The sequence below is a fragment of the Macrobrachium nipponense genome, chromosome 47, assembly GCF_015104395.2.
Source record: "Macrobrachium nipponense isolate FS-2020 chromosome 47, ASM1510439v2, whole genome shotgun sequence".
Lineage (NCBI taxonomy): Eukaryota > Metazoa > Arthropoda > Malacostraca > Decapoda > Palaemonidae > Macrobrachium > Macrobrachium nipponense.
The window spans coordinates 22,467,123-22,494,947 of NC_087222.1; the positions used below are offsets into that span (position 1 = coordinate 22,467,123).

At 40.3% G+C, this 27,825-nt stretch overlaps 1 protein-coding gene across 1 annotated transcript; it reads right to left on the reverse strand.

The window, feature by feature from the left end:
* Window positions 1-2,496: 2,496 nt before the first annotated feature.
* LOC135204762 (zinc finger protein OZF-like) lies at window positions 2,497-27,825 on the reverse strand. Its single transcript, XM_064234921.1, has 2 exons — window positions 27,695-27,825; window positions 2,497-7,753 (listed from the first exon to the last, which is right to left on the reverse strand). Exon 2 carries the CDS (start codon window positions 7,401-7,403, stop codon window positions 6,003-6,005), a length of 1,401 nt encoding a protein of 466 aa, XP_064090991.1. The 5' UTR covers window positions 7,404-7,753; window positions 27,695-27,825; the 3' UTR covers window positions 2,497-6,002.

Sequence of the window (27,825 nt, forward strand, 5' to 3'; positions counted from 1 at the left end):
TATATTAAAAAATTCTTCTCATTGTCCTTTTATAATTTAGACTTGCTGTCCACTGGGAATGTTTAAAAAAACTTGTTTTTATGCTTAAGTCTATGGAATACTGTATATTTTTTTTATTTTTAAAGGATTTCTATATATATATATATATATATATATATATATATATATATATATACACTACTTTCATAATGAATAGAAAGGTATTTGTTGTAAAATAAATGGTTTTTCAGGCTTCCTGATCACCCTGTTCAGTAACATAGACAGCAGACGAATTTCTGACAGGACGAGAACGACAGTAATTCATTCAAAACTGGATTGATGGCGAAGTAGAAGTGGAGACCAATCAAGTGGGAGGAATGAAGTGTGAGGAGAGAGAGAGAGAGAGAGAGAGCAGTTGGAAGAAGACTAGAGCAAATCGGGAGGCATCAGATGAATTGGGGAAATCAGCCTTCAAAACGCCAATGGAAACATAGAGGGAGATTGATGATGCCTACTTTGGTTAGGCCCTCCGTTCCATCCAACTTAACAAGAGGGCCGTGATATGGCTTTGTAATAGGTACCTGATTCCAATGCTTGACCTTCCACAAAGCTTTGTTCACGAAGACCAACTAGACCGGTGACACTAGTGGTTAAATGAAGGTTAGGACAGTGAAACTAAAGTCTCAACATTTAGTTATTCCGTAAATTAGCATGTCAATATCCACTATCGATTATATTTACCACCTACAATGTTCATTCATTACTGAAGTTCTGAAACAAAGTGACAAGGGTTGCCTTTGTCACCTGTATGGCAAGGGATAAGTAGCTTTAAATGTTATAAGTGTAAAGTGTAATAACCACAAGAACATAAACTTTCTGACGAGATACAAATTGGTTTCATCTAGACATTCGGATCAGGTCTCCAGTGGTCTAGAATTATTTGTGGCTTATTACTGCATATGGAGTCTGCTGTTAATATGCCTTCAACCATACCTTCAGTTATTTGGGATAATAGTAGGTACTTGGACTAGCCATTGATAACTTCCCCCTCAACTCAAGTGTCAAGATAATAGTTTAGATATTTTCCCCACACTTCATTATGCAGAAACCAAGCATCAAGATAAACTCAGTCTTCGAGAGATCTTCAGGTAAAAGAACAAGTCTTCCTCTGATGAATTGATTGGAGTAATACAGAGACTGCGTGATCAGCCGCCAGACTTCTCGGCTTTTCCGAATGAAGAAAGAAACGTAACCCCACACAAAATCAAGTTGGGATGAATCTGAAAGTTAAGAGACAGTAAGGCAAATAAGCAGTGGGTTTATCTTATTGTCAGGGACATCCCCTTGCTAGAGAAAGGGGCAGTTGCTTCTATACTCTATAAAGATAAATAGAATGGTTGCTCCATTGCAAAACTTCCTTGCATGGGTCGACAGTTCCAACACATGATGGCCGGATCCACTCTCGCCCAAAGGAGGAGAAGGATGAAGGGGCGGAGAAGAAATCCCAGTCACTCCATCATTCATTCCCCCGTCTCCACAACTGCACATCTAAGGTGAGATGCAACCTTGTCCCAATAAAAGAGCTGGGTTAGCTGCACAATTTGTTGAGCAGCCACCACAGATCCAAAGGAGAAGTTAGTACAGTCATTTCTTTTGGAGGTTAACCAGCAGCTACAGAAACAGTTAGACTGTCAGTTTGAATTAAGAGGTAGCTACAGGCGGTCCCCGGGTTATGACAGTCTCGGCTTACGACGTTCCGAGGTTACGACGCTTGTCAATAGACGTTATTTCCAGGGTTACGATGCATTACGACGCATGTTCCAGGGTTACAACGCCTACAACGCTCATCTGAGAGATGAAATATGACACCAAAAATGCAAAATAATCAATATTTGTAGTTTTTTTTTATGAAAAATGCCATAAGAATGCAGTTTACATAGTTTTCAATGCACCCAAAGCATTAAAAGTAAGGTTTTCTCAGGATTTTTGACGATGTTCTGGCTTACGACGATTTTCGGCTTAAGACGCGTCTCAAGAACGGAATCCCCGTCGTAACCCAGGGACCACCTGTACCTGGTGAGGTTATTACATTTCAAACTTCTCCCTCATAGCAGGATGTGTTTGTTGGTTTTGTAATATTCTGTTTTTATTCAGACTTTTTAAATTGATCCACTTTATCAAAGAAAATAATCCTGCAAAGTGAATAGTATAGTCATCTACACAGTTCGCCAAAGGGGAGCTGTTATGTGAATGAAGTTGGTGCATTGGGACCACAAGGAAAGATGCACTTCAGTTGGGAAGAGGTGCACTGGGACCAGATACTCGGTGCATTCAGACCACATCATGGTGCATTCATTCACTTTTGGCAGTGTAGAATATTATTCTGATATTATTTAAGTTTTAATGGGGTCAAATGAAAAATTGTATTTATGTATAACATTTTTTTATTATTTATCAATATTTTCAATGTTTATACAATGAAATAAAATAAAAAAAAAAGAGGTTTAATCTAATCAGAGTAACACATCACTTTAGTCATTTACATAACTAGTCAAGTCTAAACACTTCAGACTGGTGAATACAAGGCATTAGGATTTACTTACAAATGCTGTAGCACATTCTTTGTAGAAGATTAAAACCAGGAACATATAAAAAATAATCAAAACTGCACCTAAATTTCATTGAAGTTTAATGAAGATATCAGTCCTTTCTAGTTCCACTAAGAATAACATTTCATGGAAATATTCAAGCTTACAACTACATATACAAGTGCATATATGCACAATGCTGAGTAACAAAAGGAAGAAAACTTCATGTCAGCCAAAGACAATACTAATTCTTTATTTGGAAATCATACAAAAAATACACAGGAACAAGAAGAGTGGAGAAGGCAAAGGAAAGTTTCTTAACCTAACACTTTGCAGTGTTCATTGAGAACAATTGTAAGAAAAAACAAAGTAAGTTATTTTACCTTTGCATAAAGATTACACAACCATTTTGCATCAAATTCACTCTGGCCAAAATACTTTGGCTCTGCCTTGACTTCTAATAAAGACTCTGCAAATGAAGAGCCTTCATCTGCATTTTCAGTGAGACCCTCCTCCAGATTCTCCTTCTCTTCTTTGAGTAACAGCAATGATGATGGTCATGAATTGGATCATAAAAATATAAATATGGTTTTTCTTTTTATCTTCCCTTAGGTTGCTGTTGCCTTTTTTTCTATAGATTTTGCTGACAAGTTCACAATAATTATCTCCACATCAAGTGCAACTTACTTTGGGGTGCAAAACATTAACAAATCTGTCAGTGGAACTGAACATCCTCTCTGATGAGTGACTTTGCTTGTGCATTTTGACACCTGAAAAACAGTCTGGCATTCAGAACCAATGACTGTGATTTGCAGAATAGAAGACAAAAGTACAACATGCAGTGTAAAAGAACAATATCTATCCTCCATGAGTGCTCACATATGTGGAAGAATGACATCTTTCTTGAGTTAACACATTCACTCTAAGATGAACCTAATGAAAGAAAAAAAAAATGACTTCTTGGAAACCAAGTGCAGATACAGGATATGACTTCTTTCTAGCAGGAGTTTTCACACACCTTTTGAGACACCTTCATTCAAAACAGACGCAGGAGTCAAGTTAAATAAAATCATGTAATAAAAACTACTTGGACAGAGATCAAGTAAACAGTTTCTGTCTAGTGTGAATTCTCTTGTCTTTTGAGAGGACTTGGTTGAGAAAAACTCTTTGACATATAGAGCAACTATATGGTTTCTCTTTCGCTTATGTTATTCTTAATTTTCCATTTATATCAGGGGTGCAATGGGCCCCAGCCTGGGGTCTATGGGTGCACCTCAAAATTCCACTAGCCTTATATCTAAGGGTTCGTTTCAAAGTGTTTACCATTGCTTTGGGGGCAGCAATCTGCACCTCATTTATACTGGGCAACTTCGGATACCCTGAAGATATTTTCTCAGATTTTTCTTTATAAGTCCTGTTGCTCCTACCACCAAAGGTATTTTTTTTCTATTTCCTTCAGTTCCCATGTGCTTTTCAGGTCATTCTTCAGGTCTTGGTATTTTGTTATTTTATGCCTTGCAGCTCTATTGAGGCCAAAGTCACTGGGTACTGTCACATCTATAATCTTTGCTGTTTATTCCTCCTTGTTCTAGATCATAATATCAGGTCTCATATCACCTCCTTCTATATATCTTCCTGCAAAGTTCTTGGCCAGTTTTGTTATTGATGTTAGTAGGCTCAGGGCTTCATTATGGTGTTGGGCAACCTTTTTGATGTTTTCGTCCTCAGAGCTTTTCAAGTACTGCCCTATACTTACTATTGGTGCTCTGTAGGCCTGATTGATCTCAGTCACGCCTAATCCACCTTCTCTACAAGGGAGGTATATTCTGTCCATACATTGGTGTCTGTATGTAACTTTATGTAGGGTGATTCTTCCTGGATTTAATATCCATCCTGTCTAACTCACCTTGTGGCCAGTCTACAATGCAAAAACCATATATCACCAGCTGGTTTATGGCAGTGATCTTGTTCTTTGGTGTTAATTCTTTAAGTGGCTGATATATTCTTTCTTTATCTTTTCTCTCACTTTCTTGTGTTCCATACCACTGTTTTCTTCTATTCCCAAGTACTTACATGCAGACTCCTCTGTCAGGTCTTCAACAAACATGCCTTCCTCTACCTTCTGATGTTACTCTCTTCCCTCTCTTTATTGTACTCTTGGCACACTTGTCCAACCCAAATTCCATGCAGGTGTCATTTGAGAATTGGTGGACTGTCCTAACTAATTCTTCCAGTTTTTCTTCTGAATCTGCAGACAACTTCAGGTCATCCATGAAGAGCAGGTGGTTCACTCTTTTATTCTCTTTTCTGCTTCTGCTTTTGCTTAGGTCATAGCCAGTGTTAATGTTGTTCAAGATTTTACTAAGTGAATCTATGGTCAAGCAGAAGAGAAGTGGTGAGAGGCTGACACCCAGGAATATTCCTCATTGGATCTTTATGTTTGGAATTACTATCTGGCCCTCAAGAGTGTTTTAGACAGAGAGTGGTCTTCCACTTATATGTATTGCCAGGAAAGATCTTATTTCCTTGAAGATGTTATATAGTTCCATAATTTTGAGTATCGAGGTGTGTGGGACGCTGTCAAATGCCTTCTTGTAATCTATCCAAGCCACATTAAGGTTCCTTTGTCTTTTCTTACAATCTTCTAATGTAGTTTTGTTTATTAGCAGCTGACCTTTATTGCTAAGTTTGTTTCTTGTGCATCCTTTTTGTTCTTTTTCCATATATTTGCCTTGATCTAGGTGTTCACAGATCTCGTCTGCTCCGACTCATGTGAGCCATTTGTAGGTTGTTGGTAGACAGCAGATGGGCCTATATTTGTTAGGGAGCTCAGTCTCAAGAGCTCTTAGGGAGAAGGTTGGGGCTTCCTGTTGTGAGCCACTCTTGTGATTCTTCTCCTCTTACTATTCTTGAGAAGGCTTGTGCATAAGTGTGGTGTAGTGCTGTGATGTTTTATAGCCAGATATTTGAGATCTTGTCTATTCCTGGTGTCTTGAAATTATTATATGCTTATGGTTTTGTTACTTTTTCTATAGTGAAGTTCACTGGTGGTATTTGCTATTTCTGGCTGTTCTTCTGTCTAATGGTGTCAATCCATGAATTCTCTTGGTTTTGTCTAGGGTCTTCAAACAGTGGCTTCCAAAATCTCTCTAGGTCTTCCTTGCTTGGTGGTGTTCATACCTCCACAGTTTCTTTCGTCATCTTCCTATACACAATCTTTGGATTTTCACCAAACTATCTATTTATCTGTTTCCTATTTGTGCAGCTAGGGCCTTTATATTGGCTTGGCGTTCTGCCAGTTTTCCACTCTTTTGTTCATTCCATATTCTGTATTTTTTCTTTATTTTCCAAATTTTCTTGAAGATTTTGTGAGTGATTTTGATCTCTCATATAGTTGGTCATTTGAGAGATCTCTGCCTTAACTGGTTTATTTTATCATGTTGTTTCCTTTTCCTCTCCAGTATGCAACCTCATATGACGTGTAAGATGTGATTTCTGGTAAAATGCTTTCCCACATTCGTTGCACATGAATGGCTTCTCTCCAGTGTGGATTCTCATATGATTTGTAAGATGTGGTTTCTGGGAAAATGCTTTATCACATTCCTTACACATGAATGGTTTTTCTCCAGTATGGATTCTCATATGAGCTATAAGATTTGATTTCTGGGGAAATGCTTTCCCACATTCCTTGCATATGAATGGATTCTCTCCAGTATGGATTCTCATATGATTTGTAAGATTTGGTTTCTGGGAAAATGCTTTATCACATTCCTTACACATGAATGGTTTTTCTCCGGTATGGATTCTCATATGAGCTATAAGATTTGATTTCTGGGGAAATGCTTTCCCACATTCGTTGCACATATATGCCTGCTTTCCAGTATGCAATCTTATATGACTTGTAAGACATACTTTCTTGGGAAATGCTTTCCCACATTCATTGCATATATATTGCTTCTCTCCAGTATGCAATCTCATATGAAGAGGAAGACTTGATTTCCGGGAAAATGCTTTCCCACATTGGTTGCACATATATGGCTTCTCTCCAGTATGCAATCTCATATGAAGTGTAAGACTTGATTTCTTGGAAAATGCTTTCCCACATTCCTCGCACGTGAATGGCTTTTCTCCGGTATGGATTCTCATATGACTAGTAAGATCTGGTTTCTGGGAAAATGCTTTCCCACATTCCTTGCACATATATGGCTTCTCTCCAGTATGCAAACTCATATGACGTGTAAGACATACTTTCTGGGAAAATGCTTTCCCACATTCCTTGCACATAAATGGCTTCTCTCCAGTATGGATTTTCATATGAACTATAAGATTACTTTTCACGGAAAATCCTTTCCCACATTCCTTGCAAATGAATGGCTTCTCTCCGGTATGGATTCTCATATGAACTATAAGACTTATTTTCTGGGAAAATGCTTTCCCACAGTCATTGCACATGAATTTCTCTCTGGTAGGATTTGTGATATCCCTTGTAAGATTAATTTTCTTGTGAAATGTTTTCTCACAGTCAGTGGATACGAAAGGCTTCGCTTTATTGTGACTATTCCTTCTTTCTTGTTTTACTTCATTCTTGCAAGTTTGAGGTTGTTTTTCATTCACTGTTGAATTCATTTCATATGAATAGTCATCATCTTCATTAGACTCACAGAATTCCTCTGGTTCTATTTTGATGTCCATCAATGGATCCAGGGACAAAAAGTCTTCATCACTGGTTCCACTACAGGCAGCCAAGTTGCTGTTTTCTTGATTTATGGAAGGTAGTGATAATGCACCTTCAGTTTCACTTTTCAAAGGAAATTCTAAAGAATGTCCTGGATTCATTTCAGCCTTATGTCCTGTCCTGTTCTGTAATGACAATGTGTTCAATTCACAACTCTTAACACACAATTGTTAACAAATAAATACCGAATAAATCTGTTAAGAATTCAGTACAATATCTTGAAGGACTACAACCAGATGTCACTGCTGATGTATGAATCTAATATTCAAAACAAATTTTACTTGTTGTTTAAATTTGTTAAATATGCATACAATAATTCACTGTTGTCTCATACACTTTAAGAGTTGCTATTGGTAATGTTCCATGTAGTACCATTAAACAACATGCATTTCCCAAAATCCTGATGCTAATCAAAACTGACGAAGGAAGGAAGGTTCTTCTGAGGGAGAATCTGAAATCAAACAATGCAACACAGAGTTAGGAAACATAATGCCAGAACTGAAGCAGCAAAATAATCAACAATAGATTAACAGTTATATTGATGCCCACCACCTCACATCTGTAAACCTTCTTAGCTTGACATTACAATACAAATTACTTATGAATATATCTTATCAACAAATCAAAGGCCAAGAATAGACAATGCAAGAGACCAGCATAAGAGTTTTGTGGGGTAACAGCAGGAAGGGTACAGTACACAGCAAATGCTTAATTATATGTGACCCAGCTATACATAACACCATATTATCCACAGATGTGGTATATATTAATAAAAAAAATAGTAAGGGCCAATTGAGTAGTATGTTATTGTGGATACGATACAAGAGTAGCTATTATGACCAGCAACACTGATGACAGTCTTGGAAGGTATGTGCTGCTACATTTCTTCAAATATGACATTTTTTCAGAGCTTTACAAACCAGAGCTTTTTATGAAGGAGTATATTTCAGTGCATGTTGGAAATGGGTTAACTGGTGGTTAAGAAGAGTGAGTAGGGTAATGAACAAAGAGGGGTGGCTGTGATGGGAGATATGATATAAGGTTTATGTTTGCATACCTATGATAATTTCATATTATAGCATTTCCTCGATTAGTGTATCTGCATATGCATGGCTCGCGACATGGCAATATATTCTCATTTAACTCCAGCCCTACAAAAATCTACATGAATGTATACATACATAAATAAAAATGAATACAGTAAAAAGCCCTTTTCGTTTTCAATGCTGCAAAGGTGGAATAATTAGAAAATTTTTAAAGTAATGTGTATTTTTCCTAATATACAAACCAGAAAGTCTTTACATATGGATATAATTGCAGCATAAGCTGGGAAAACAGACGTTTAATTTCAAATAAAGTGGTTAACTATCAACTATAGGGTGAGAGTCCCACCCACCCTCATCCTTATGCTTCACTTTAACCTTTTGGCTCAGGTAGCAGAATGAGGGGTGTCTTGAGGTGGGACATTTATGTAAAGACCTTCAGGTTTGTATGTTCAGAAAAATACAAATTACTTTAAATATTTGTAGTTTGTTGGTAAACAAATATAAACCTTCGGTCTTTACATATCGAAACTTAATTTTTGATGGAAGAATTCTCAGTAAATCTCTGAACTGACTGGTACCTCAACACCTGGGCCTCCTTCCTCGTCATGTAGAGCATAGGAAGGAGTCCTGTGCCTCTGACCTGTTGAGCTTATGTGATGTTCAACTACCAGTCTTCTGGGCCTTGTGAATTAATGGGCATGTATAGCATCATTTATTCAAAAAGGGTTAGGATGAACCCCTCGTGTCAGAGACAATAAAAGAATAATAAAACCGATGGGTTTTATTTAATTCTCAGCTTCTCTCTCCCTTTGCTAGAGAGAGGGGATGGCCATGCACCTATTAACCTACAGACTTCTAGATTATAGATAGGGTACAGTACTCAATTATATAGCTCACCTGCATCACACGCAAACCTTCCCTCAGCCCTACAGGCGAGGAAGGGTATAAAAAAATAAAGGGAAGAAGAGAAGGAGGCCAGTCACTCACTCACACTCTCTCTTTGTGACTAAACAACTTAGGCGAGATGCTACCTGTCTCTCTAGGGAAGTTGGGTGAGTTACACAACTTGTTGACCGGCCACCAGAGGACCCAAGGAAAAAAATGTCCATAAGCCCATGGGCAATGTCCCAAAGGTAGAAGGATGTGAATGTAGTTTTTCATGGAATAAACTCCCACCCTTAGTAATTGTGGAATCGACAGGTTCTTCCAGAATGCAAGGGACAGACCAATGACCCTAACCTTGTCAGCTCTTACTCAGAGAGTACTCCTAACTACCTCGTCAAAAGCAGAGTACGCTCTTTTGATTTTGTCACCAGCCAGAAAATAATCTTGTTCTTGGACACCTCTTCCTTGGTCGAGCCAGCACTAACAAAGAGTCGTCTACACTCACGATGGAGATCTCGAAACCTCTTTAGATAGCTCCACAACACTCGAACTGGACACAGTAGTATATTGTCTTGATCACTACCAGCAAAGTCCTCTAGAAGGGGATCAAAAAGAACTTGAATCTGGGGTCAAGGAACCGAACCTTTTGGATTCTGGGAGTCTTCATTACGAATTCTGGGACAAACTAGAGCATGACAGACCCTCATCCCTTCAAGTGTTTAACACTGAAGGAAAGTCCATGAAGTTCACCAACTCTCTTTGCCAATGCCAGGGTAAGCAAGAACACAGTCTTGAAGGTCAGAACCCTCTTGTCTGACAACTCTCGTAAGGGCTAGGGTGCACAAGTCAAGCTCTGTAAGACAAGAGTCACATCCCACTCAGGGGGACTGAAGTCCCTGGGAGGGCAAGACTGTTTGAAGCTTCTCAACAGCATGGAGTTCTCCACAAGGAAGAGAGGTCGACACCCTTCAAATAAAGGATTAGTCCAAGGGCAGCTCTGTAGCCACTGAGAGCTGAAACGGAGAGAAACTTCTCTTGGCGAAAAAAGACCAGAAATTCTGTGACATGCTGAAGAGGAGATCCGACCAGAGAGATACCCTATCGATGACACCAACAACAGAAGACGGCCCATTTCCTCTGGTACACAGCAGCTGAAAATTTACAAAGGTATTCAGACGTCTCGGTCGCTTTGTAACGACAAAATACCTCTCGCTCGCAAGAGATGGTGGATAGTCTTCAGGCGTGAAGTGACAGTTCTCTCACAGCCTGGTGATACCTCTCTATGAGTGGCTGGCACAGCAGGTTGTACCAAGCAGGATCTCTCTTGGTACCTAGGAAAGTAGAGCTAGCAGGTCTGGATACCACTCGGCAAGTGGTCACTTGGTAGCAACAAGGGTCATCTGAGATTTGGGGTGACCATGACCCTGCTGATCACCCAATGAATCAAACAAAATGGAAGAAAAGCATAGGCCTTGCAGATTGTCCCATGGGTGTTGGAAAGTGTCTTCTATTGCTGTCCATGGGTCTGGCACAACAGAACAGAATGCCAGGAGCTATTGTGCAAGGTTGCAAAGAGGTCTATGGCTATTAAACCCCAAAATATTAAACAATCTTTCTGTAATGTCTTGGGTGTAGGGACCACATTGTCCCTATCTCCTGACCCTGGCGACTGAGCTTGTCTGCCACTACGTTCTGGTTCCCTGGGATTTACCTGGCTGGCAGCTCTACTGATCGTGCTACCGCCCACTCATGAACCTGCATTGCCAACATGTAGAGCTGAAAGGAAACCAATTCCTCTGCTTGTTGACCTATAACAATATTGTACAGTTTTACATTATTGGCAGGTTAGGGTTGTCGACCACATCGCTCAAGGGGGATTTTCCTGTAAGTTTGGCACGGTCCCTAAAAATGCTCATAAATGCTTATTTCTAGTTTAAACACAAAATATGACCTTAACCATGCTCCATAAGTCTTAAGCTAACTTTTGAATAAAATTAAAGTTACTGTAATTTCATTTAAAAGTTAGCTTAATACATTACCCTTAAAAAAAAGTAAATGATTGGTAAAACTATTTGAGTGTATGAAGATCACAGACATACAACAGAGAGAGAGAGAGAGAGAGAGAGAGAGAGAGAGAGAGAGAGAGAGAGAGAGAGAGAGAGAGAGAATTATTATTTTCATTATTCAATGTAATTTAATTTAAACATAAAAGCTAGAAAACTTAGAAATCACATATAGAATTAAACAAACACTTTTGCAAGTTTTTTCAAGAGTTTGAAAATGTTGCATTTGCTTTTGAACATCTTTGAGATATTCTTGTATGATAAATAGTTATGCTCCAATGAAAAGTTTGTGCTATTAAGAATTCGCACAACTCGAATAGCGTAAGATTGAGGTGTTACTGTATTGTTGATATAAGCACCATGGAGTGGCCCCCATCACCAGATCCTGAACCTCTTGTAGAGCCAAAAATGCCACCTTGAGATCCAGATGTGGAGCTGTCTAAAGTCCTGGTTCCACACACCTGAAACCAGCAACTCTTCCAAGTGTGTTATCCCTCAGTCGATGTATCAACAAACAGAAGCATCTCAGTTGGAACCACCAGGATAAGTCCTCCCTTGCTCCCTCTGAGAAAGGCATCTGGAAAAATGGGGACTTCCTTACGGAGACCAAAACTCCTTCATTCTCCACTGAACAGAACGAAGGTGAAGCTACTCACAAGGGGCCAGCTTCTCCAAGTATGACAGGTGACCCAGAATGACTTGGCATGGCTGAGGTGGTTTTCCATATTGAGACGGGAATAACTGCATTGCCTCTCTAATCTTGCTGATATGCAAGTCTGAAGGGCAGACTCTTGCTGCTGCCATATCTATCAGCATAGCTAGATACCGATACTTTACCCTCTGCTTGGGTTGTGGCGGGATCACAGGCTCAAAAACAAGCGGGCAAAATCCCCCCCCCCCCACCCCCCCCCCCCCCCCCCCCCCCCCCCCCCCCCCACAACATAAACTTAACCAATCAGGCTGCCAAACTCACCCTCAGCCACACTTTCCTCTTTACACTACAAAATACACGCAGGACAATTGACCTACATACACACAGAACAAAAACACAAACACATATACTCACCCAACTCCAGATACTCAGGGCTATGCTGTGCTGTCCGCTGGTCGAGGTCACTGAGACACCACCAACAACAACCCTCCCAACAACCCACACCCAATGGATCTAAAATAACCCCAACCCCAAACTAACTCAACAAACAAACAAGGAATACAACCACAACTCAACAACACAGCAAACAAACAAGGAATACAACCACAACTCAACAACAATGCAAACAAACAAGGAACACAACCACAACTCAACAACACAACAACAAACAAGGAATACAACCACAACAAAAAAACCACTGCACAAACAATCACTAACACAATAAGGCAACACACACCCACTAACAACACCAAGGAATCACAACAGCTCACCAACAACAACCCTTAATAACTCACACATAACTCAACAGAAACTCATAAGCACAACAAATCTAACAACACATGCACAACAACTCCAAGCAACATCAAACTTAACAAAAACTAAACAACAAATCAATAACACTCAACTTAACCGAATTTAAAAGCCTTCAACATTCTTCATAGACTGCTTCCGACACTCTTGACCTTCACAGGCTCTGACTCAAAACTCTGATCTTAACAACTAACTCCAGCTGCACCAGCAGACAACCCAGAACTCACCAACAGCCAATTCAATCGTTAACCATCTCTCTCTCTCTCTCTCTCTCTCTCTCTCTCTCTCTCTCTCTACAGAAAACCAAAACACAAATACATACTACACAATCTCAACAGCAATATAAACCATGAAACTTACTCACAGTCACTCTCTCACTCTCACTCTCTCTCTCAATCCTCAAGGACGTTGTCAAATGGAACTCCCATACCTCCTCCATAAGGTGTGAGATCATCCTTTTCAAAAATGACATTTTCATAATAAAATTAGATTTTACACATACTTACCATGTAGCTGAAAGCTTCCTAACCTGGCGGTCAAATTTTCTAAATTTTGTGGCAGGGCCACCATCGCTAGTGTAGTAAGTTCTCCACAGTAATTCTGTGTTAAATGGGTTAACGTATTATCGTATACCTTTGGCTCCCTAAACGGGCTTCGGCTAGGGGGCATTCTCTCCCCATACCTGTTTAATACGTGCACAGATGCCTTGAATATCAAACTGAACTCACTCCCAATCAGATGCACTGTCAATGAAACAACTACACAACCTCTGTTACGCCAATGATATGGTTCTGATTTCCCCATTAGTGCAAGGTCTCCAATCGACACTTGCTGCCAATATGCAAAGGAATTTGATATCCTATACAACGAAACCAAGACCCAGTGCATGTCACTGCTCCTAGGATTGCTTAAACATATTGCAGAACCACAAATTTTCCTCGGAAATCATCGGCTGCAATTCATGCACGAATTTCTGTATTTGGGTCACATTATCAAGGACGTCCTAAAGATACAGCAGACATTGAACAGAGGCATCATAAACTATGTGCAACTTGCAACATAATTGCAAGGAGGTTTGCCTTCTGTCACCGAGACGTGAAACTGCTGCTCTTCCGCTCGTATTGCTACAGTATTTATGGGTGTTCCCACTGGATGGACTATAGCCGAGAGACCATGAGCCATATCATTGTTGTGCACAATGACATTTTGAAATGCCTCACAAACACTCCACACTACCACTCCTCCATACAGAAGTTAATAGAAAACCCCCTGGACAACTTGAAAATTATTGTAAGGCAAACAATGTTCAGTCTGATAACCCGAGTGAGAAACAGCAGAAATTCGCTCATACAAAGCATCCAAAGGAGTGAAGGAAGAAGATCTAAATTGTGGGAAAGATGGGAAAATGAAGCGTTTGTTCTTTAAATGACTTAATCTCTGTCTTGGTAAGGTGTGTCTTCTACAGAATCTGTCATTATTATTATATTTATTATATGGTTATTGTTATTGCTGATATTTTACTTTTTCATTAATACTGTGAATATTATCGAGTGAAAGATTTTCTACATTAAATTTTTGTATTTAGCCCTCTGGACTTAACTACTGTAACCACCTAATGTCTAGCTGAAATTTATGTTATATAATCTTTTTCTCCAATATTATTACTGTTACTACCAGTATTATGATTACTATCTTTTATACTACTTCAGCAACAGTGTGGATATTGCCGTTTATTCATTTTTTATCATGCATCTAGATTGTGTATGTTACTGTCTGTATTTTGCATATTCTATGTATATGGCCCGACCTGAAATAAGGGATATTATTATTATGTGAGTAAAGACCTGCGGTGCTGTTGACAGGCCAAAGCATAATGCCAGGAATTGGAGAACCTTTCCTTGAAAAACAAAACGGAGAAACTTTCTGGAATCCGGATGGACAGGGATGTGAAAATATGCATCCTTCATGTCCAAGGTCACCATCCAGTCCCCCTGATGGATGGCAGACATCATCGACTCATTGATCTCCTTGTGGAATTTTGTCTTGAGGACGAAATGATTCAAAGTGCTTACATCCAAAACTGGCCTCCAGCGCCCCCAGGATTTTGAGTTTTGATCTTCTACTACTTCTACTACTCCCTTGCAAAGCAGTAAGTCTACCTCCCAAGAGAGGGTCGTACACTTCTCTGATTTTGTAAAGAAGGCTGGTAAGACTATTGGTGATTTAACCAAAGGTGGACCTGCTTTGAAGGGAATGACATAAACCCTGCTGCAACACCTTGACTACCAAAGGTTCCCTTCCTCTCAGACTCCATTCCCTCCAAAAAAAGCCCGACCTGGCTCCTACAAGGGCACAAAGGACACGCTCCTCACTTCTTGCTTACAGTCTTGTAGGTTGTCTTCTTGATAGACCTGGTTGGAGGTTGCAGGTTAATAAGGTCTTTGCTGGCTTCTCTGCCTTGCCCCACGAAAAGCCTGGGATTGGAGAGGAGAAAACGACTTTGGGATGTTTCGACAATTGCACCAAAAGATCATTGGTCGACTTTTTCTGCAGCGACGACAAAATCTGTTGCACTAAATCTTATGGGAACAGGTGCTCCTTGTCCAGCAGGGCAAAAAGTAATGCTGACTTCTGTGTTGTAGTCATGCCTTTGGTAGTGAAGGAACAACACAACTCCCTCTTCTTCAGGATACACAACAAGAAAAGAGATGCTAACTCTGCCGATCTGTCTCTAATAGCCTTGCCCACGCATGACAAGACCCCCAACAAGTCTTCTGTGATGTCTTCAGCAATCACTGGGCCATCTTCTATCTTCCTCACTAATGCCCCGATTGTCAAATCTAAGAAGCTATATACTTCTAAAACTTTGAATAAACTCCTAGTAAGGTGATTCATTCCTAAGGACGAGAGCATGACTTTAGCCGATGGAAAAGCAGGATGCCTAGCAAAGTCAACGAAGCCAGAGAAGTCACCCTGGGGGGAGGCAGATACTCCCAGAGAAGGAGTTCCCTAGTTTCGTGAAATCAGTAACTCTCTTTATCAACTTGCATGGAGGGAAAGCAAAAGAAGCTTTACCCATCTCTCTCTTCGAAGCTAACCAGAGGTCCACGTGTCTCCAAACCATCTTCATTGATGAAGAAAGAACTAAGTTGGGTAAGGCCAAACTGTCTGAAGCGGGTTTCCTCATGAGGATAGAAAAATCTGGAAAGTTGTTGAGAAAATATCTCAACAACGCGGAATAGGAAGACGAAGGAGATGCATCCTGTTCCTCTTCCTCCTCATCTCAAAAGATAGGCGATAATGCCACATCTTCCATTTTGGAATGTGTTGGAGCTTTCTGCAAAAGAGACATGATATCATCCAACTGTTGTTTAAGTGGAGTGAGCAAAGACTCGGGAGTTGAAGAATACGACCGAGAGCGAGGCAAAACCGCTCTTGACTCAGTTGTTGGGGAAGACGGGTGCATACCAACCCTTATATATGGGGGTATAGGGCGAAAAATGCAAAGTCATGAAAAAATTCATGGAGCTTCATATGGCAATTGAGAATACGTATATGATATATTTCGTCAAAATTCCTCTTACTTCCGTAGTTACAGTGTAATTAGTAAACATAACTCAATAAGCCTAAAACATTCATCCGTACAAGAAAATGCAATATTTCTTCTGTTACAGTAAATTTTGATAATTATTGTCAAAGAAATTGTGAGAAATGGCATCTGTAGAGATTCCGTGGGTCGCAGAGGGGAATATCAAGTTGAACCACGATTCAGTGCGAGCACAGACTTCAAGTAGTATACATGTACGAGTTTCACCTCTGACATTCGCTTGCTTTTACATATGTTCATCTATGTTTTGGCAAGAATTTCATCATGCCAATGAGGAAAAGACAAGGAAAACTTCTTGCTAACATAAAGACGAAGAAAATTCGCTCTAATATGATTACAGAATATCATAATATATGCGATATTAGCGTAGTTAGTGAAGAGAGAGAGAGGGAGGGTTGCAAAGTAAGTAAACGCCCGAGTCTTGCCTGAAGCACACGTCACACTGTCCCCCAGACTACGATCTTTGAGCAAAGGGATCTTAATTTATGATAAATAACATAGTTTTGGTTTATTAATACCCAAAAAGGAATATGAAATTCATAATAATCATGATTTATTAACATTGTCTTTGTAAAAAGAGAGTACAACTTCGAATTTCACCTCTTAACATTCTCTTGCATTTACATTTGTTTATTTTTGTTTCGGCAAGAATTTCATCATGCCAAAACGGAAAATACTAGGAAAACATCTAGCTCACATACAGAAGAAGAAAATTCGCCGTAATAAGCCGAGTTAGTGAAGGAGAGAGAGAGTTGCGTAGGAAGGAGTGCCCCGTCTTGCCTGAAGGAGCGCCCCAAGCTACGATATATGAGCAAAGGGATCATCATTTATGATTAAATTATGATAAATAAAATAGCTTTGGTTTAGTAATACACAAAAAAGAAATAAACATTGTCGTTATAAAAATACGAAGAAAAACTTTGAACGCCCGTATCTCAAAACTACAGTTATTGACCTTCAAAATCTATCTTCTCACTTAGTTTTAAAGCTATAACATTGGAATTTTGTATATAACTCATTAAGACATTATAGAACAATCAAATGAAGCCCTTTTTTCCAATTTTTGTTTCGTCTTTTTTTTTTAAATTTTGTTTTCCTAATTTATAAGGTTTATTTTTTTACCATAATGAAAAATTCATATCTAGCAAAAAAATGACTTAGAAAAAAAACTCCTCATTCGATTGGAGGTTTACATCAGGTCTATATATGGTAGTAATCCCAGGTCTTAATATTAAATATCAAGGGAGGAGATAGAATTTGAAAAATTGTTATTTTCGGGATAAATCACCCTGGCGTCACAAATCCGAAGATCAGAGGCGAAAATCATATGCGGTTTGGAGATGTCCCAAGTCACCTTATTAAGTGGTATGAATATCAAAGTCCTGTCCTTAAAGAATGGCATTAGCCGGCCGGCCCCCGTAACGGACGTATTCCAGCCTATGCTGAAAGTAATTCCTAATGTAAAGGACTAAGGGTTTGTATATCATGTAGGAACAAATTGTGATTAACTGCTGTTCATCGAGAGCTCACAAACATATGTCTTCACTGGAAGATGGTTGGAAGCAAAGTGGAGTGTTTACATTCGGGCAGGTGGGGCTACCCACCTACCATATGGTAGATATCACCTAAGCACCTTGTTCAAGAGTTTAATGACCATAGTCTAGCCTACACTGAAAGTAATTACTAATGTTAAGGACCGAGGGTTTGCATATCATATAGGAACAATTGGAGAACACATTTATAGGTAGTGCAAGATACAATCATTCGTCTTACGATAATCCGACTTTATGATGGGGTTAGCAATTAATACTGATATGACAATATTTTGAAAAATATTTTTAAACTTCGCTCACAGTGGGTGCAGGCAGCAGCATACAATCAGGCAGCAGAGAGAGCAAATTACATTAATTTAACTTCTTTTCTTCCATATCTTTAGCCCCTCTAATTAAATAGATTAAAAAAAGTAAAAGTGAATGTTATACTTGGTAAATGTGTACAGCCATGAACAACTGAATGAGAAACTACTTTATTGCTAAGTACAACCAAATCAGATACCAACATCCTTTTCCTTGTATTTCAACTACTGTAAACAATCACTGTAGTTGTTATAAATGACGTCATGTAGAATAGGACTGATATATTTCTATGTAATTTGCTATGAATACAAGATCGGCAAGGTAATATACTGTAAAATTTAAACTGCAAGCTGTAGCTGAAGCTGAGAAAACAATGATCAAATTGCTAATGACTATCATGCATCGGCAACAAGGATAAAACTACCATAAACTTTGATATGACATCAAACACAACTATAGATAAAATCAAAAGAAAACTATATTAATCAAAATTACCTGCCATGAAAAAACACATATTACTGTTGTTTTCATGCTGAATACGTATAACAAACGTAAAGTTTGTATCACAATGAAATCAAGTGAAAATAGCAAACGCAATAAATTTCTTTACACAATAAACATGCCCCCAACACAATCTATTACGAAAAAAATAATTTCATTCACAATGAGACGTATTCAAGACACATTTCGACTTAAAAACATGTCATACAATGAAAAATGACCTTGTCCCATATATATAAGTAAAGTATCTCGATATTCATTTATGCTAACTAGAAGCAAGAAAATTCTCTCAAAATTGTGTTAAGTACAGCGAAATAAACTCGTATTCACCATCAGCTGATTTCCAAACCAAAACAATGACAAACAATGACCACTAAGGGGAACAACAGACTGGACTAGTGAATCCAGTTTCCACCACGTGTGAAGCCACCCTCTGAAAAAGTACTTTAGCACGTCCTAGCACCAGAGATGGGCATCAGTCACGAGTTTTTGGTGGTGAGAACAAGAGCTCAAGACCTCTACTCTCCTTTCGAAATAAGTGTTTTCTCCAAAGTTAGAAATTAATCTCATATTATAAGATTAAACAGAGGTTAATGAAAGTCTGGCCCTACACAGTGCACACATATCTCCATGACGCTTTCGAAATATTTACTTGCAACTCCAAATATTTAGAAGATTGACGCCATCTCGATGTTTGCAGAAATGCTAGTGTCAATAAACTTCCCATTCCATGTGCTAAATCCGCACACCACTTGTACCCATAGACGCTGCGGCACTCTCTTCACAAAAATCGTAAACAATGACTTCCACCCACGACTTATCCAAGGGAACTACGATTTTTAGTAGAAGAAGAAGAAGCGTGCACTAGATAATTATTTAAATAAATATTTAAACAGCAGTATAAGGTCATGAATTGCATAAATATTTTTACATATTCATGATTAATAATTTGAAAATATCGTTGCTGAAAAAGTACTAGATTCCTGACTCAAATATCAACAGTTTTGCTTGTGAACGGTACCTCCAGCATTCTTCGCACTCTTCAATTGTTTATCAGTGTTGCCAATTGGTATGTGGTTACCCTCCATACTGGGTATAAGACTTACACAAAACAGGGGAAATATGATATTGTCATGATACAATAAAGTTTGTTCATACTTACCTGGCAAATATATATATAGCTGTATTCTCCGTCCGACAGAATTTCAAAACTCCCGGCACACGAGTGGTCGGCCAGGTGGTTAGTACCCATTCCCGCCGCTGGGAGGCGGGTGTCAGGAACCATTCCCATCTTCTATTCAGATTTTTCTAAAGCCACTGTCTCCTGAGGGGAGGTGGGTGGGTACTTGATTATATATATCTGCCAGGTAAGTATGAACAAACTTTATTGTATCATGACAATATAATTTTGTTCATGACACTTACCTGCCAGATATATATATAGCTGAATCCCACCCTTGGAGGTGGGAAGGGACAGAACAGAAGGATTTTGGGAAACAAATTGCATGCAGATGAGTGACATCTTGGTTCCACCTGTTAGCATAGCTGACTTGGTGATTATTGTCACCCAAGTCGGCTTTTGCTTTACTAGAGTCTCCAGCAAGGTAGTGACCTGTATAGCTGGGGAGTTCTAGATGATCTGTCAACGGGAGCGTGACCACAATGTGACTAGACCATATGACCATACCATGAGGGCTAAGAAGTAAATTATATCACCACCTGACCAACCTAGCCAAAGTTAGGGTGTTTTAACTATTTTCTACAGGATAGGATGAGTGGTACTTCTTGCCTTCAAGACTTTGTCTGCGGACACATATGGTCCTAGCGAGCAGCAGATCTCATACGTCGTCTTCACATCCCTCAGGTAGTGTGAAGCGAACACAGAGTTGCTTCGCTAAAACGTGGCACTCAGGATGTTACTGAGTGCCATGCTTTGTTGAAATGCTTCCGAGGCCGCGCCCTCACCTCGTGAGCATTTAGTTTAAAAGATTTCAAATCCTTGTCCAAACATGAGTAATGAGCCTCTTTGAATGAACTCCTTAACAATAACGCCAGGGTGTTCTTTGACATGGGTAAGCCTGGTCTTTTACGGAACACTGCAGATTGTCCGAAGGACCTTGACTTTCTTAGTTTTATCTAGATAAAACTTGAGAGACCAGACAGGGCACAGGACTCTCTCTGGCTCCTGCCCAATAATTTATGCCATCCCCTTGACTTCCAAGCTCCTGGGCAAAGGGTTAGATGGGTTTTCATTCTTAGGCAAGAACGGAAGGTTTAGAGAACACACCGCATTATGTTCTCTAAAGCCAAAACGTCTGATGATGGCTTAAAACCTCCCTAACTCTCTTTGTCGTAGCTAGAGTTGTTAGAAAATTAGCCTTTCTAGTCACGTGCATTAAGTTTACAGAAAGGAGAGGATCGAAATGCTTCGACATCGGGAACTTCAGACTACGTCTAAGTTCCATGCCGGAATCTTTGATCTGGACAGTTTCGAGACTTCCACAGACCTTAAAGATCATGAAGGGCTTTGTTGTTTGACAGATCCAAATCTCTAAGCCCAAAGGCCGTCAACAACATACTCCCGTATTCTTTAATAGTTGGGATTGACAGCTTATCCCATTCTTCAGACGGAAAGGTAAGACGGTAATGCAATTCAGAGGTCGAGGTGTAAGAACACCATTTTTTCCTGCACTATTTCCAGAAACGGCCCACTCCGATTGGTATAATGTAAGATAGGCAGCACTCCTTTGCCTTGGCAATGACATTTGCCATTAGTCTTGAAAAAACCTTTCATTTCGGTCAGCTTCTCGACAGTCTGAACTCAGTCAGACTCAGAGCGGAGAGGTTTTGAGATACCTCTCGGAGTGAAACTGTTAGAGTAAACCGACTCTAGGAAGGACGTGACCTCTGTGAACCCATCCTCTCGAAGGCCTACATGAGGCGATCAGTGTTCTTCTCGCTCCCTCTGACGCCAAGAATTATCTTATTACATTTCCCAAGAGTTTGAAATAGGGGAAAAGACTAAACATCCATACCCCTTCAATACTATAGGATGGCGTCTATTGCTACCGCTCCCAGATCGAGAATAAGGGAGCAGAGTAGAGGAAGCTTCTTCGTCCTAAACATTGCGAAGAGATGTATCAAAGGACGTCCCTAAAGTCTCAATAACTCTCGATATACTTCCAATCGAAGATTCTACTCGGGTGTCAGTATCTGTTGCCGTCGATCGAGAAGATTCGTACGGACGTTGTGCAATCCTGTAACGAACCTCTTGAGGATCGTTACATTCCATGCCTGTTGTCATAACAGGCTCTCTTTCATTAACTCAAACAGGGATCGAGAGAGTGTTTCTCGATACTTCTTGAGACACGAGAGAGATGTATTGTCCGAGTTGATCTGTTCCCCTGGGACAAATGTAGGGACGACCGAATTGCTTACAATTCTTTCAGATTATGTGCCAGGACATCTGACACCCTCTCCAGATGCCTGGTACTTTTTCGCTATCACCTGAGGTGATACTTGAAGCATTGAGAGATGTTCAGAATAGTTTCTAGATCTTGGATATTATTTCATTTTTCCAGTAGGAAAAAACTGTACAGGTCTGAATTGCAGTCTATTCAGGGAAACAAACTTCTTCAGGGAGGAAATGGTCCCCAGCAGACTCATTCCTTCCCCTACCGAGCATGCTTCCTTCCCTAATATGGCTGCGCTTTGCCTAAGCAGGAGAGCATTATTATAGTGCTATGCTGCGGTAGACTCTTATAGAATCCTGTTACAGTGTGGTAAAGAGCACAGAAAGATCTAAGAGATATCTCTGTTGAAAATTGTTTCGCAAACGAAGGCAATGTTTATTCAATGCATGTTAGAATTCCCCTCAATCCTAGGCTAAAGTCCGCGATTGTAGGGCAGAGATACGGTTAGTCAGTCAATCCCGCGGGAGAGAGAGACATAACCGACCGCGCATAACAGCGACCTACCTGGTACTGAGTTGGTGTACAGTTACAGCAGCTTACGTTCACCTCCTCGCACTAGTATGCCTGAGTTGCCAGCTACTCTATTCTACGAAGGAATAGGTCTGTTATTATTTGAACAGAAAGAAACTCTCAAGTTGGCATATTTAAGCGAAACAGAATTCGCTAAATACAGAAGTTGAGTTTGTGTTGTCGTAACACTAACCTTAAATATCCAAATGGTAAATCGGAAACTCCTAGAAGGTTGCGGGGAGTACAGATTAAATATACTGCGTCATCCACAGTGACAGCAGCCTTCAATCATCGTCTCGCTGCTCTCGCACTATTCTGCCTGAGTTGCCAGCTACTCTATTCTACACAGGAATAGGTTTATTATTATTATCAAGCAGAAGGAAACTCTCAAGCAGGCATATTTAAGCGAAACAGAATTCGCTAAATGCAGAAGCTGAGTTGGTGTTGTCGTAACAATACCTTTTAGCTTTGTCCTTACACCGGAAACTCCTGGTGATTAAATACACTTAGAATAACAGTCCTTTCAGTTGCCATCGTAGAGGTAACTATGATATGCGTATATGACTTGAACCATACAGTAGTAATATAACGCAAAGATAAAATACGTAAGTATTGTAGTCACTTGGACAGCTAATTCTCTACTACATTCTTTCCTCGACGAGGAAGAGAGAGAATGGAAATATCGACTGTCTTCGTTCTCTTCGCCAAGAGAACGAATTAATATTATTCGAAGGAGATCCTCAAGTGAGAACCGAGGACCGAAAGGACAGTTCAATCTTCTTATGTTATTAGACCTAAGACTTCATGGACGTCGTCTACAAGTCTTTTTCGTGGACGAGCCTCTGACTAATGAATGAGAGCTCTTCCGAATCTTGTCAATGAGAGCTTATCCGCTTCCGCGATAAAATGTTATTAAGATCTTTATCAATGAGAACTAACCCATTTACGAGACAAAGAGTTTCATTTTTGTCAATGAGGGGTCACCCACTTACTTGACAAAACGTTTATTAACAAAACAATTAGTAGCTTGCTAATGGGGGAAACCCACTTACATGACTGAAAGTAATCCAGGAATTCGAGCATATAGTCTTCCCGATTCCCACATCTTGACGAGACCAAGCTCCTTCCTCTTCTTCGACGACGCCCACTACGAGAGAGGAGAGCAAGGGATCCTCTATCTGAAGGTCTTGAAGCATAGGGCGCTTACTCGTCTGAAGAGCGTCCTGCTACGTATTCCTTAGAGCGTCTTGACGCGTAGGACGCCTAGCGTCCTCAAAAGCATCCTCCTCCGCTTCTAGATGTGTAAGACATCGTCTCCCAAAGCGTCCTGGTGAGCGTCTCTACGTGTAGGACATCGAGCATCTTCAAAAACTTCCTCACGTCTCAATGCGTAGGACGTTGAGCGTATTCAAAAGATGTCGTCGTGAGAGTCTTGCCGAGCGTATTGGTTCATAGAACACCAAGTGTTCTGAACGGCATCTCAGTGATGCATAAAAGGCCATCTGAGAGGCATCCTGGAGAGCCGCACGCTGCTCCTTAAGTGTGCGAGGAGACGGGCCTTAAGGACCTTCCTTACCTTCTAACAAAGACGGTGGCCGCCTGTGCGACATCTTGCGTCTTTGTAATGCAAATGAACACTTCAAGAAACTTGCTCAAAAAGGAACTTACAGAGTTCTGAAAGGCCTCCTTCGAACATCAAGAGAAGCGACATGGAGAGCTTCCTGATGTGACACGGCGGACCGAAAAGCGTCAACACGAGTAACTTGAGAGGCGTCCTTGTGAGGGATGGCGCTCATGAAGTGCGCTAGCGTCCTAAGCAGAGTGTGATCTTCGTCAGGACTAGTTTTATGGACATTCACAACTCCTGACAAAGACGACGGATGCCTGTGCGACATCTTGCGTCTTCGTCACGCTCATTGACACTTCCCGAAACGCACTCAATATAACGCCTGTGCGTTCTTGGGTGCGAAATTGTAGAAGGCGACGAGCGAGGAGAAGGAGAAGGAGACTGCCTGCTTGACAGACCTCGAATCCTTCCTGCGGCAACTGTGTTCTGCCCTTCTCTTGGCGAACTTAGGCCCACCGAGAAGGACTGATTCTGTGAGAAGACGAGGGGACTCCTTCTCTCACAGTAACAATGCTAGAGCAATCTGGGCGCTCAAAAGCGTCCTGCTCTGATGACGTCCTATTTCCTTCTTGCGTTGGAAAGTCATCAAACTGTTAAGGCTGCGATCGCAATCGCATGACGATAGAGAGAGAGGACGTGAAGCGTCCTCCTCTATAAGCTTCTGTTTAAAGGGCGCGAGTCCTTCCAAGAGCTCCAACCCCTATGTGGGGAGGACGCCTCGGAGGACGAGAAGCGTAAATCGAGGTGGAGGACGCTCTCAATCTCCTGAAGAAGCGTCCTCTTCCATAAGACCTCTCCTAAGAGGGCGAGAAAGACGATGGCCGCCTGTGCGACATCTCACGTCCTCCTTACCGCTCTCGATTGGAGAGGCCTTCTGAGAGCCTCACCCACGTTGAGGTGAGGACGTCTCGGAGGAAGAGAAGCAATTCTTCATGATTCGTGCACGTGCACGATCTTTGGCAGCCTGGGATGCGTCCTCAGGCCTGCCGAAGGGACGCTGGATCGGGGGGGGAGACTCCGTAACCCTCCTTCGGTTTTCGACTTGCCCCCTCCCTGGCCCTGGGAGTCCGACAGAGGTCTAAACCTAGAGGCGTTAAATCAACATCACTACACTCACAACACTGATTGAAGAGCGAGCACTTTAGATTCCAATTACTGATGTAATCCACCATAACAGAAAGGACATTACCTCTCACAGACACTTCTCTCTAGGCCCGTAGGCCATACCAGAAGGTTAGGCAAAATAAAGTTTACAGGAGGTTCAGTAGGTTCATTACCCTGACTTCTGTTTACTGATCTTGGAGGAAAATCCTCCTAATTCTATTACGCTCTAATTTGCGTACATACGAATCATACATCTCGGAATCAGTCAAATATCACACTATTGCATTGATGTTTTAACAAGAATTATGTACACGTCGTGTATATTAGAGAATCTATTGAAAGATTCGTTATTCTCACCTAACCCCTTTGCAGACAACAAAGTCTGAAAATGGCCTAACTAGATTCAGACGTCTTATGTCAAGAAAATCAAAATTAAATCAATTTATGATAGCGTATGCCTAGCCGCAAATCCAAGTTAATAAACCAAAAAGAAAACAACCAAGATACTTAAGCGGCAATGAAGTTTCCAAAATCCTAGGCGGAGGTAATAAAAACAGGTGTTTACATTACCGGCGACAGAGAAAAATCTGAATAGAAGATGGGAATGGTTCCTGACACCCGCCTCCCAGTGCCGGGAGTTTTGAAATTCTGTCGGACGGAGAATACAGCTATATATATATATCTGGCAAGTAAGTGTCATGAACAAAAAGTGAAATTAGCGTATCTATTTGTAGTACGTTTAATATATATATATATTACAGCAATTTTATCATTGCTGCATTACTATGACAACTAAAATTCATGGAAACGGTTTGTCAATGCATTGGCGTATGTGCGAAGCTCCACTAGATTGGCAATGATGAGCCATTTTTCATTGCGTCATCTGCTTGTAAAGGTACATCAGAAATATCTGTAATTTTTTTGGGTTAATTTGGTTGCAAAAAAGGGATAATCGACATGAATTAAATAAACATTTTGAAATAACAAAGTCAAGTTAAACTAAATAATGAGTAAAGTAAACAATTAAGGGAATAAAGCTTTGCACCTCATAAACCGTGTACTCGTGCGCTGCCTGTAACTGTGTTTGTGTAGTGAGCGCTTAGGAAGCATGAACCGCAACGTGGTTCAAGTGAAATTTGGAGTGAATTAAGACCAAACTGTGTATAGTTACAATCAAATAAGCACTGTGGAGTTTCAGTTGTGATGGCAGTAAGGATAAAACCATCGATTACAAGGTAAAAATGAATTCGGTTCAAACCATGACCCCAAGAATAAAAAGTTTCATACTTTCACTAATATAGGCAACAAAATGTTGTTTTATTGTGCAGATTACAACTGCAATCTTGAATAAGATCAATAAACATTACATATATACGCTAACATTGTTCAAATGAGTGCTGGGAAGGCTGGGAAAGATGGTGGATTGTCTGTGGTTAGAGCGGCCAGCCATGTGATTGCCGCCATATTGGATTTCAAAACTGCCTTGAAAACATATTTTACAAAGAGCTCACATGCTTATTTTAGATTGTATGGGCTTTCATATATCACATTTTGTTGACGAAACTTCAGTCTTTTGAATGGTATGCTTAAAGTTGTAATTGTATTCTTGTTTCACCAATTAAATATCGAGTGAATAAGGCCTGGCCAGCATGATGACGATGGATCGTCCGTGGTTGTTTACCCTACTTACTTCGAAAGGAAAGTAGAGGTCTTGAGCTCCTTCTCTCACCACCAACAACTCGTGACTGATGACCATCTCCAGTGTGAGGACAAGTTAAAAGTACTTTTTCGGAGGGTGGCCTAGCCGTGGTAGTTAGTGAGTTTGCCAGTCCACATGGTTGTTTACCCTAGATCCCTACTCTTGTCCTTTGGTCTATTGAAAAAATATCTTAGGACACGGGGCTACAGCCTAACCTAGGCTATAGGGTTATAAATTAAACTGCCATACCTAAACCTTCCGTGGAATCATTAAGAAGTCACACAGTAACATTGAACCAGACAGTCTTAGGATAAAGTAGGCCAGGATACAGGATACAGGCATCCTGTAGCCTACAGTAATGAGATCCTACAGAAACTTATAGCCTAAACTTAACATTAGCCTATGAGTAAATCATTGAGATATCATAAAATATAACTCGTTTCATTTAGATAGTCTCAGGTTGAGACCCCATAGAAGGCTACGGTCTATTGGGTAACCTAGGAGTACCATAGGGCTAACTAGAGGTTAATTATATAATCTATAAACATCTATAACTCACATTATTACAGTAATTATCAGTTGTCTTTGAAGTTTATCAACTATTACGATTAAGAATTGTCTTGAGTATGAAGACGGCAATTATAATAGAAGACAAAAGATGTTTGAATAGAAGTTACGCTACTAAAGCAG